At 32.2% G+C, this 11443-nt stretch overlaps 1 protein-coding gene across 1 annotated transcript; it reads right to left on the reverse strand.

Moving 5' to 3' along the window:
* Nucleotides 1–1370: 1370 nt before the first annotated feature.
* Nucleotides 1371–6286, reverse strand: LOC136205278 (uncharacterized). Its single transcript, XM_065995803.1, has 3 exons — nucleotides 5709–6286; nucleotides 3478–3719; nucleotides 1371–2001 (listed from the first exon to the last, which is right to left on the reverse strand). Exons 1-3 carry the CDS (start codon nucleotides 6183–6185, stop codon nucleotides 1725–1727), a joined length of 996 nt encoding a protein of 331 aa, XP_065851875.1. The 5' UTR covers nucleotides 6186–6286; the 3' UTR covers nucleotides 1371–1724.
* Nucleotides 6287–11443: the final 5157 nt, after the last annotated feature.

Raw genomic sequence — 11443 nt, forward strand, 5'->3', positions numbered from 1 at the left:
GATTTTTTTAACCTGAATGTTATACTGCTTGATTATAATGTTCTTTCTGCTGGAACTTTTTCTATAGGTTTTTACATTCTTTTTTGTCCTAGAGACTTTGGGTTGAAGCAGAACCGGGAAGAGAAATTGTTCTTGTGACTCCATTTATTTTGGAAATACATCTTGGTATTTGAATCATAGAGAAATCTGTCCTCAAACCCCACCGTGCAGGAGCTTTTACTGTGTTGACGACATCCTTGTAGGTAGAGGCGGAGATAGAGGAGGGCTTGGAAACAGGAGTTCTTACAGTGTTGACGACATCCTTATAGGTAGGGGCGGAGATAGAGGAGGGCTTGGAAGGGCCAAGGTAGGGGCGGAGATAGAGGAGGGCTTGGAAGGGCCAGGCTCCTCTGGCCACTGCAACCACCCCAGCCACCAGTGGTTTTGGCTCCTTTGGCCATTGGGACTGTCATTACTATTGATGGTTTCAGTTCATTGTTTTTGACAAATTAAAGTTTGGGGTGGCTAATTATATTAAGTTTGTATTTAATTATAAAATCCAACTTTATTAATATTTAATAGGTGATCAGTTTGTTCAAATTTTGAGAAGTTTTAAAATGGTATATAAAATTTGGTTTTGGATTATACACATCATAATGTGTATGTGTACACAAATTTTTTTCTTTAAGCAAGTTGAATTTAATAAATATTATTTTTTCACATTAGTAAATATTATTTTTACACATGTATAAAATTGGTCTCTCCTTTGAATTTTCAAGGTGTAATGGTTTTGAGCTCGAAATATTTATTGGTACGTGTGCTTTACTAAACGTTTGACATATTCAAAATGGAGAAATTTTAGGGTACTCGAGTAATATTCACAACCAATGAATTTACGATACATGCATATATAGTTTTTCTTTCCACCAATCATATTCATATAGTGAGATTCAAAACAATTTTCATTGATCGGGAGTATTACTGAGTGTTGTAAAATTTCTCTTCAAAATGTCGGTCTTTACCTTTTAATTTATTACTCTTTCCATTCATATTATTTGTTAGAGAAAGAAGACTTTTCTTGATTCATATTATATCATTGTAGTGTAAGTTTTTCGCCTAATTTTTTTTTTGTTTTATCGAATGAATGAGTTATTAATTTTTTTTTTCCATTTTAACTTTTCAATGTGTTAAAGAAAGGAGCAATTTAGTAAAACTGGCCGTGGCCGTGTTGCATCTGCTGCAGAGATTATTATCATTCTTTATATTGTATTGTACTTTATATTGAGCACATTATGATTAAAAATAAATTAGCTCTAATCTTGGTTACAAAATTGCAACTCTTTTTTAGTATAAAAACACTAAATCAAGATTTTTAAAATCACAATTCATAATCGGTTAATAAACTCTTTCTATTATTATAAAAAGAAACAGGCAACATAAAAGTTTAGCCTTCAAGCTACACTTCTTGAAGTAGATACCAAACTTACATTAACTAGTTGATAACTTAGAAACACTATCTACTACTCTCAAACAACAAAGTGGATACTACATAGAATCGAAACGGTCTCTAAAATTTAATAGACAGAATCAATTTAGTCGAAATCAAATTTCCGATATCAACCCACCATCAAACTTAGTAATACTTGATAAATTAACACCTAAAATTTGTGAAACTCGCTAATTTCAGAACCGAGTTGATACCAAAAACTAGTTTCGAACTTAAATTGATTTTTCGCTTATCAACTTTAGAGGCCATTTTGATGGCCGTTTTGATGATTAAAATTCTCAAAGAAATCAGAAATAAGAGTGTTGATTTCCTCTGGTTTTTCTTGATTGATGAAGTGACCAACTCCTTTCATGACAATGATATCTTTCAAGAAAGGAACATATTGTTTAAATGCAACACTTTCTACATATTGCTTGACACCAGGAGTTGTATAGACCATGTCAAGTTCTCCAACAATAAATTTCACTGGCACTTTCACTTGTGCTCCTGTCCATGGGGCTGTTAGCTCCCAGTTCCTGAATTTACACAACTTCTTATGTTAATTTCAGTGTAATCTTGAGGTGTTAATTCTCTACACGATCCGATAACACGATACGGTGGGGTGATGCTTTACTAAACATGTAATTTGTTAAGAAAGTTCAACTGCCTCCTTATACTTTAAAAACACACTATTTAACACCAGAAATTATTTAAAGTAACTTATTGACTCCCTAAAATCCACGTGACAGAGCAAATAAAGATATATTACTGTAAGCAAGTTGAGGGTGTTAAGGGATTGCTTTAAGAAAATCTACAGTGTCAATAGATCACTTTAAGCAAGTTAGGGAGGGTAAATAAGACGTTTTGAAAGTACAGAGACGTAGTTGAATTTTTTAAGACAAGTACAAGAGTTTAGAGATGTATTAAACCATTGTTTTTGGATTAATTAGAATTACAAAACTGATATGCAAATTTTTTGGTCGGATTATAATCTCAAAAGTGACGTAAACATTCAAAATTATTATTATATTTTCTCATATTTTTATATGCTATCTTAATAAAAGTAATGAAATTATAATTGTTTTTCTAAACAGGACTTGAACCTTCTATATTTTTACATGTTATTCTTATTAGAGATAATAAAATTACATGTCATTTATAAACACATTATACGAACCCTATATAATATAAAGAGATTAGGGATATATAAAGAGATTAGGGATCTTGTCGACACAACTCGACAATACAACACGAATCCAACACGGATTTAGAGGGATGTTATTTTTTAAATATGCAATGAGTCATTTTTGGATTGACATGAAATTGACACATAAATTTGCACTTGATTAGGGTTGACTTTCTAACTTTGAAATGAAATAAACATTTAAAATTATTATTATATTCTCTCGTATTTTTTATATGTCAAATAGACTCAAACCTCTTAATTTGTACATGTCATCTTAAATAGGGATAGTAAAACTACACGTAACTTATAAACACATTACACAAGCCCAACATAATATAAAGGGCGGCCCGGTGCATTACGCATCCCCGCTAAGCGAGGGTTCCGGGAGGGTCCCACCACAGGGGTGTACTGGTCCTAAGACTCGAACCCGTGACCTCTCGGTCACACGACAACAACGTTTACCGTTGCGCCAAGGCTCGCCCTCTAAGCCCAACATGATATACGAGATTATAAATCTGTTAAATTGATTTTGGGTCAAACTTTTAGACCGTAAAAAAGTTAAGTTACTAATCCAAAAACCACGTAAATATTTAGAAGTATTACAAATCCAAGTGGAATATGTAGCTCTTTGAAAACAAAATTTTATGAGTTTTTTCATAAATTCAACTTGGATCAAGTGGTCTAGCCCAACAGGTTAACACGATTATACGATCATGACACGAATTTGTTTGAATTGGGATTAAGATTGACTTATTTGTCACTAATCTAATAATTGACATGACACGAACACGAACACGACCCGAAGAAGAGGGGGATGGAAACTTACAAATCCATAGCTCTGTAATAGTTGAGAGGTCCAGTGAAGCCTTTCTGGTTGAATTTGGTAACATAATAAGCAATGTCTGCTTCAGTAAGCCAAGATGGCAATGAAATTTGATTTTTTTCAGAGATTCCAAAAGGGTTTTCTTTAAGCAAGCATGAAGGTCCTGTTTTTTTATTTGTGAATATTTTCTTCAGAACTTCACCTGTTCCAGCTCTTGCTATTTCACCTTCTATCTCTCCTGCTTCCTGCCAAAATTACCAACATTTGCTGTTAAAATTTCACACCGGTTTCGAATGTAGATTGCACGGTGATTCGATCACCGGATTCCGGTGTTGTTTGAAATACCGGTGTCAGATGTCAGACGTGTCGGATGGTGATATCTGATATTGAACCTGATGATTGAGTCGTCAGGTTCGATACATTGTAATAATTGTTATGACATTTGATTTCGGTGTTTGAAATGTTTAATGCGTTTGTAGAAAGATAGTAAAACTTTATTTGGAGTGGTAAAATATATAATTTCAAACAGAAATAAAATGATCTTACGGTTTTTAATTGAGCTAAAGCTATATTTCTTGTTACCTAGAGTAACAATGTGTAGAATTATAATTAACTGGAAGTATAGATTTGTTCACCGGGTTTAGATTGCGTTCATCCCACCCGGACCCACGTCCAATGCTGTGTGGGGTTTAAACAAGGTCCATCCGGGCCAGCCTATCCAATCCCATATCCGTGTTAGGTTTGAGATTTATGAAAATAAAATGGACCTATCCAATTTAGTGCATGTTTGACTCTAAACTTTCACGGCAAAAAGCAGCATTTGTAGAATTGCTTTTCTTAAAAGTTGTGAAAATGGAGAAATATGTTTTTAGAATAAGCTATAATTTGTAACTTTTTTTTAAAATTAAGTTTCATATATTAGAAGAAAGCTTATATGAAACTCTTAGAGAAGTTGTGTTCTAATAGACTTGTGACACCAAGTCAAATAAGCTCTGCCATTGCAGCAACCAAAAGCTCCCGTCTTTTTTGTTCTGTAATTGTAGCCGTTTTTGTTGTCCTGTCATGCTTAGGTTTTCCACTGCTAGGCAGGAACACAATAAAGAGCATAATATGTTTCAGGCCCCTCTATCAGAGAGGTTTTACTAGGATTGTTGGGGACGATACGAAATATGCCTGGGCTGAACAAGCAGGCAATGCCTTGGAGTTTTCTGTCTTCTTCTTTATTAAGATTTTGTAATAACTTGATTCATTAATAAAAACTTGGTTTGTTTCAAAAAAAAAAAAAAAAAAAAAGAAAGCTTATATTATTTTTTAATGAAAATAGTCTCAACTTTCTATTTAATTACAAAAATAATCCTAACTTTCAACTTAATAAAAAAAACTCTAACTTTACTTTTATCATGTATTTATTAAATACTTATTAACATTTATATATAAATTTTTTTGTTACACAGATGGGGCTAAAACCCCCAAAACGGTAAATATTTTTTTTAAATATATATATATATATATATATATATATATATATATATATAACAAGTTCTGTTAGCCACAATAATATCAATCTTGCCCTTATATATAAATATATTATAAAAGGCAAGATTGCATTATAGCTAACAAAACTTGTTATATATATATATATATATATATATATTTAAAAAAAATATTTACCGTTTTGGGGGTTTTAGCCCCATCTGTGTAACAAAAAAATTTATATATGTACATATATATTTAACAACGTCAGTATGTTGAGGCTGGATCCAAATCCGGTTTAGTCTGAAACCGGTTAAATTGATGATGGATGAGCGAGATTGGGCATAATGTTTTTAAGCGTAACTTTTAAATCCAGCCCATGTAAACCCACCTAAAAATATATATATATATAATTTTTAATTATAAAAAATAAATTTAATACTTAAAAATAAATATTTAATATATAAATCTATAAAATTTATTAATTAATATTAATAGACGGGCCAGGCTGGACCGGCCCGTGTTATTTTTATTAATTATAAGTCCGTCCAAAAAATAGGCGGGCTTTAGTAGGCCTGGACCTAACAACAATCATCATTATCCAAGCCCTTATACGCGGGCCGGGCGGGTACCCAGACCCGTGGACAGGTAACCCGACCCACCTCAGCCCAACCCGATACATGAACGCATTTAAATGTCAAAAAGAAAATACACCCGACCAAGTAAAAGAAGAATCAAGATTAGAAAAGAAAAGAAAGAACCTGAAATCTGCAAATGTAGTAATCATCTCCAAAAAGAGTCCTAAAACTCTCCAAAGGCTTGATCACAGGATTCCTAGGACAAAAAGGAACACTTAAACAAACAAAACCCTTAACTCTATCACCTCTAAACAAGCACAAATACCATCCAACAATGGCACCCCAATCATGCCCAACAACAAAAACTTTCTCTCCTCCACCAATAAAATGATCAATCACACCAACAAGATCACCAACAATGTCGAAACACGTGTATTTCCGCCTCGAAACCGGACTATCGGAGTCCCCGTAGCCTCTCAGATCTGGTGCAATGCAATGGTAGCCTTTCCTGCTTAATGAAAGGATTTGATGGCGCCATGAATACCAGAGTTCGGGGAATCCATGGAGGAAGAGTATTAGGGGGTGTTCTTGATTGCCTTTTTCAGCTATGTGGATGTTTATGGTGTTTATGGTTAGGGTTTTGTGGATGATTTCTTCCATTTGGGGAAAATGGAGGTTTGAAGGTTTGTTTGTTCATCAATTTGGGGGAATTCTGTGTTTTTTTGAATTTTTATGTTGGTGGTGATAAGAGAGTATTTAATGGGAGTAAATGTGTGGAATCAGTACTTTTTTATAAGTAGATTTATAGGGGTTTGACAACTATGAAAAGAAAGGTAAGATATATATCCGCTCAACTTGTCCAAAATAGTAGATTGGTTCATTGAACTTTACAAGCGTCTCACCAATTCAGTAAACTTGTTTATTTCATATCACCAGCTCTTTAAACTTGTCCATAAAAGTAGAGTAGTTCCGTGAACTTTGCAAGTGTCTCACCAACCCACCAAACTTGTTTATTCTGTAATAACTAAATACAAAAACCATAATACTAACTCTCGATTGTCATCCATTCAATCTCTCAAACCTGCAACACTAACTCTTATAATAGGTTGAAAGGTAGAAGAAGCGAAAAAATTATCTCTCGAATAGATGAAGACGTATTTTTAGAATTTAGGTTTAATAAGTTTTTATATTTAGTTGTTACAGAATAAGCAAATTTAGAAACTTGGTGAGACACTTGCAAAGTTCAGGGAGCTAGTCTTCTTTTATGGACAAGTTTAAGAAGCTGGTGAGATGAAATAAACAAGTTCAAGGAGCTGGTGAGACACTTACAAAGTTCATGGAGTCAATCCACTATTTTGGACAAGTTCAGAAAACTGGTAAAGCATTAGGCCGAAAAAAAAGAAGGGGTAAATTACACCCATGACCACTGAGTTTTGCCAATATTTGCATGAGCATTGAATTTCAAACCTGTGAAATAAGGAAGGGAGGAGTAAAATAGAGAGGGAGAAGTTAACGCGTTGAAGAGGGAGTCAAAGGTAAAAAAAAAAGTAGGAAAATAATAATAGTGAGTATGAATTTAATTTAGTGTAAAGTTTAGTGGTTTTTATGTTACGTCTTCATACAAATGGACAAAGTTTAGTGATCATAAGTATAATTTACCCAAAACAAAAAGGTAAATTACACCCATGATCATTGAAATTTACACATTTTCACGATATGGATGTATGACTTGTTGCAATGTGTGAATGTTATGAGTTAGTTACTTCTGTGGATGCTTGTGCTTTATTAATTCGATATTTGATATATATATATATATATATATATATATATATATATATATATATATATATATATATATATATGAGAGATCAGGTGTGACACATTTCTTATGGTGTGACAAGTCTTATTGTGTGACAAAGACCAATTTTGTAATTAACCAGGGGAAGCTGGCAAATTTGTAAATAAAAGGAAAGAGAAAATTGTTTTATTTCTTTTCTTTAAAATGCATTTTTACGACTTTTCCAACCTCGTTTTTCAAAAACTTTTATACCGTTGGACTCGTCTTAATTAGATGGTCATTTTAAAATCCCATAAGCTCAGGTAAAAAAAAATTCGGTGAATAGAATCCGACGATTTGTTTTTCTGTGAGAAAAAAATATCCAAAAAATGTAAAACATCATTCTGAGAAACTTTAATTCTTGACTCAAAGTGAGATTCCTTACGGTTTAGTCCCAAATCAACGGAATCCGGCGATTAGGTTGGCGTTTTCCGGCGAAAAAACAGAAAGTACCCATAAAGTTCTCAAAAAATTCTAGCAAATGTAAAATATTGTTTTGAGAAACTTTAATTCTTGGGTCGAAGTATAATTTCTTACGGTTTAGTCCTAATAAAATAATTTCCTTAATTTTATCCATTTTACATGTTTCAACAATTTATTGGGTCAAAACCGTAAGAAATCTCATTTTGAGCCAAGAATTAAAGTTTCTTAAAATGATGTTTTACATATTTTAGAATTTTTCAATAATTTTTCAAGCACTTTTTGGTCTTACATTTCAGTACTATGTGTTGTAATATTTTGTTGCAACAATATAACAATTCTGTTGGAACAATATAATTATTATGTTGGAAGAATATAAGAATTAGAATTATTTTCTAAATAATATAACTAATATAAATTTGAAGATACTAAGAAACAAAAATGAAATTAAAGACATAGATAATAAAATTGATTTGGAACAATTGGTAAACTGATTTATTATGTTGGAACAATATAAGTATTATGCAGGAATAATAGAACTATTTTATTGGAAAAATTGGTACGCTGATTTATTCTGTTGGAACAATATAAGTATTATGTTCGAACAAATGGTACACTGATTTAGAACAATTTCGTAAACTGTCGGAACAATGTAAATAGAAAAAAAAACATATCCAGAAAATTATCAAAAAATTTCAAAATATGTAAAACATTATTTTAAGAAACTTTACTTCTTGGCTCAAAATGAGATTCCTTACGGTTTTGACCCAACAAAATGTTGAAGCATGTAAAATGGATAAGATTAAGGAACAAGTTTTATTGGGACTAAACCGTAAGAAATCTCGCTTCATCTCAAGAATTAAAGTTTCTCAGAATAATATTTTACATTTTTTGGATTTTTTTGAAAATTTTCTGGGCACTTTTGTTTTCGCCAGAAAACGCCTACCCGGATTCCGTTCACCGGATTTTTTTTTACTTGAGCTTCACTGATCTTAAAATGACCGTCTAATTTAGACGAGTCTAATACTATAAAATTTTTCGGAAAACAAGGTTAGAAATGTCGAAAAAATGTATTTTAAAGAAAAGAAATAAAATAATTTTCTTTATCATCTCTTTCATTTTATTTACAAATTTGCCACCTTGCCCTTTTCAATTATCATCAAAACTACGCAGTTTTGTTATGTCACACCCTAACCCCTTGTCACACTGGATCTCACCCTTATATATATATATATATATATATAGAGAGAGAGAGAGAGAGAGAAGGGCTCTTGTGAGAACCATTTCTTAGGTGAGGACATTTCTTAGGTGAGAACCAATTAAAACTACGTAGTTTTGGGGTATTTTTTTGACAAAAACGGTGAGTTTCATTTGAGAAGTCGCGCGTTTTTGAAGTTGAAAAGATCTGTCTCTTCGTTCTTCGACTTGTTCCTCGACTCCTTCGTTGTTTCCATCTTCTCTCATTTCTACAGTCGATCAACTTTGGTTTTGATAGAAGATTTGCTTTCTGCATTTCATCAATTATACCGTGTATTTCTTCCTCTGAACTTTGGTTAGTTGTTTATCGTGTTCGTTTTTTCTGTTCATTGTTTTTGTTTGCATTTTTTCGCTTTTTCGTTTTTTTCCATGAATTTGTTCGTCTGAACGAGGTTTGTTGCTTTATGTTCTTCGTTTATTTTGTTGTTTTATGTTTTTCGTTGATTTTGATAGCGATTTTATGTAGTTTTTTTATTTTCTAGGGTTTCGTTTGTTTGAATTTTATGAAGAAGTTTCTGTATGTGTTTTCTATGTTTTTTGTATTCAAATGTATTTAGTTTGAGAATGTTTTTATGTTGTTTTATTATTGTTTTATATTTTGTGTTTGTTGTTCTAAAATGATGAACGTATGTTCTGTTAATGGTATATTGTTTTGTTTTATGTTTGTTCTCTATTTTTTAGTTTTGATACCTTTTTTTGTTGCTTTTTGATTTGTAGGTTTTTCATTTGTTTGAAATCTGTAAGTTTGTTGTGGTTTGATTTTGAAATTTAGTAAGTTTCAAAATGATTTTATTTTTTTCAAAGTTTGTTCTATATTTGCATGTGTTTGTTCTAAAATTTTGAACAATTGTTCTGTTAATGAGATATTGGTTTTGTTTGGGGGTTTTGCTTGTTTGAACTTTCAAAGTTTGTTGTGGTATTATTTTGTATGGTTTTTGTTCTAAAATATTGAACATATGTTATGTTGATGAGTTATTGCTTTGTTAAATTAGTTTATGTTTTGTTGATGAGTTATTGCATTTGTTTTATGTTTTGTTCTATATTTGCATTTGTTTGTTCTAAAATGTTGATTATATGTTCTGTTTTTTTGTAGAAAATGGGCGGAAATGGAGAAGATAGTTTCCCAAGTAATGTGATTGATAAGAATTTGCTGGATGAAATTATTGAACAATATTGTTCTGATGAAGATATGAAAAATAAGAAGAAAGGTAAGAGTGATGTTCCTGTTGAAGCTATAAGTGGAAAAAGACAGACATCTAGAAGATTTAAGAGGACTTCTAAAAGACATTCCAGTTCTAAAAGACCTTCAATGTCAGCCATTCCTGCTGACAATGATTTGTTCTCTAGTTATGTTGTTCCGTCTAATAATTTGTTGAGGCGGGAAACAAGGAGTCAATCTATCAAAGGTGCGTTGAAGCAGGAAACAAGTAGTTAATCTAGTAAAGGTATGTTTAGACGACAAACAAGGAGTCTATGTAGCAAAGGTTTTGATTCTTCTCAAGTTTCTGAACCTTCTGTTGATGGTTTAAAGGAAGACGTTGATGCTAGGAAGCTAAAGAAAGTTAAGTTTGCAAGAAACATAAATGTTGCTTCTAGGTTTTTAAAGAAGCGGAAGAAGGTTGTTAGTGCAGGTGATGATGAAAATATTTCTAAAAGGAATAAGACTGCTCTTGGTCAAAGAATACATCCTAAACAGTTTATTGGTATTCTTAATGATATTCCAGAGACTCATATGAATGCAATTAGACGGATTGGATTTGGTGGTTTTTTGGATTTAAGTTTAGATGTTCATAATGCTTCTTTTTGTGAAAGACTTGTCAATAGTTTTAATGTAGATAGGTGTAGCCTTATGTTGGGTAATAGTGAAGAGTTGAAGTTTGTTAAGGAAGATTTTCAAGCTGTTTATGGCTTGCCTTGTGGAGGTGTAGAGATTGAGGAGCCCCAAGATGTTGGGGAAGATGATTGTTCAGATTTTTTTGCTGAATGGAGGTCTTATTTTGGGCTTGTGAGTGGAAGTCCAATTAATAGTACTGTGATTGCTAAGCTGAATGATCTGAAGACGAAACCATTGTGTGATGAGTTTTTGTTGCATTTCGTATTCTGTGCGGTGAATTGTTGTATTCGTTCAACCAAGAACCAGGCTATGAACTATAAATTTCTTTATAGTTGTAGGAATGTTAATGAGATTGTAAATTTGGACTGGTGTTCTTTTGCATATAAGCATTTGTTGGATTCTGTCAGTGATTGAAAGAGGAGTCCTACTTTTTTCACAGGTCCCCTTCCTTTCTTATTGGTAAGTATATTTTTTTTATTATGTGTTTGACAATATTTGTTGGTTGTTTATTTTTTAATTTGTGTTTAACTTGTTCATTTTTGTTATTTTTTTGTAGATAAGTTATTTTGA

Source organism: Euphorbia lathyris, chromosome 9, assembly GCF_963576675.1.
Source record: "Euphorbia lathyris chromosome 9, ddEupLath1.1, whole genome shotgun sequence".
In the NCBI taxonomy this organism is placed as follows: Eukaryota; Viridiplantae; Streptophyta; class Magnoliopsida; order Malpighiales; family Euphorbiaceae; genus Euphorbia; species Euphorbia lathyris.

What these genes read in the sequence shown, in the direction of transcription:
- LOC136205278 (XM_065995803.1), bottom strand. Translation starts at nt 6,185, where the DNA reads ATGGAAGAAATCATCCACAAAACCCTAACCATAAACACCATAAACATC. An exon ending in ACTACATTTGCAGATTTCAG is followed by an intron (nt 3,720 to 5,708) that starts GTTCTTTCTTTT and finishes TAATTTTGGCAG; the next exon opens with GAAGCAGGAGAGATAGAAGG. An exon ending in TATTACAGAGCTATGGATTT is followed by an intron (nt 2,002 to 3,477) that starts GTAAGTTTCCAT and finishes GTGTAAATTCAG; the next exon opens with GAACTGGGAGCTAACAGCCC.